The sequence below is a fragment of the Morone saxatilis genome, unplaced genomic scaffold (assembly GCF_004916995.1).
Source record: "Morone saxatilis isolate NCDOM2014 unplaced genomic scaffold, NCSU_SB_2.0 Contig3, whole genome shotgun sequence".
Taxonomy (NCBI): Eukaryota; Metazoa; Chordata; class Actinopteri; family Moronidae; genus Morone; species Morone saxatilis.
The window spans coordinates 309,726-310,117 of record NW_023339873.1 but is presented as its reverse complement, the minus strand read 5'-3'; the positions used below and the strand labels follow the sequence as shown (position 1 = coordinate 310,117).

The window sequence follows — 392 nt, the reverse complement described above, 5'->3', positions numbered from 1 at the left end:
TTTTAATTTATTTTAATTTTTAATCAATACGATCATAAGCAGAACGTCAATAACATGTCGGGTTTATCTAACAGAGTTCTTGTTCTTTCCCTACACAGCTCCTGTTAACCCACATCTCAGTAAGTACCTGTGGACACTAACCTGTTATTGATTATTGATTATCTTCTGATAGATTCATATTTGGTATATTTCGGTGTTTCTGTTCAGGGGAGTTTCGTTGTGGTTTCGAGGACGAGGCGATGTGTTTGTTCTCTCAGGACAAAACCGACGAGTTTGACTGGACTCGTCACAGCGCCGCCACACGAGACACCAAATACACCCCGAACACCGGACCGAGCTCCGACCACACCGGCTCCAAGCAGGGTACGCACACAGAACCACACAGAACCACA

The 392-nt window shown here is 44.4% G+C and overlaps 1 protein-coding gene across 1 annotated transcript in view; it reads left to right on the top strand.

Annotated features, from left to right (window-relative positions):
* The window catches only part of mdga2a (MAM domain containing glycosylphosphatidylinositol anchor 2a), a gene marked incomplete in the record, with an annotated part of 62,993 nt that overhangs the window by 53,380 nt on the left and 9,221 nt on the right, over positions 1 to 392 (top strand). The window contains 1 exon segment of the mRNA XM_035674754.1: positions 208 to 363. Within this exon segment, the coding sequence (XP_035530647.1) occupies positions 208 to 363 (156 nt within the window).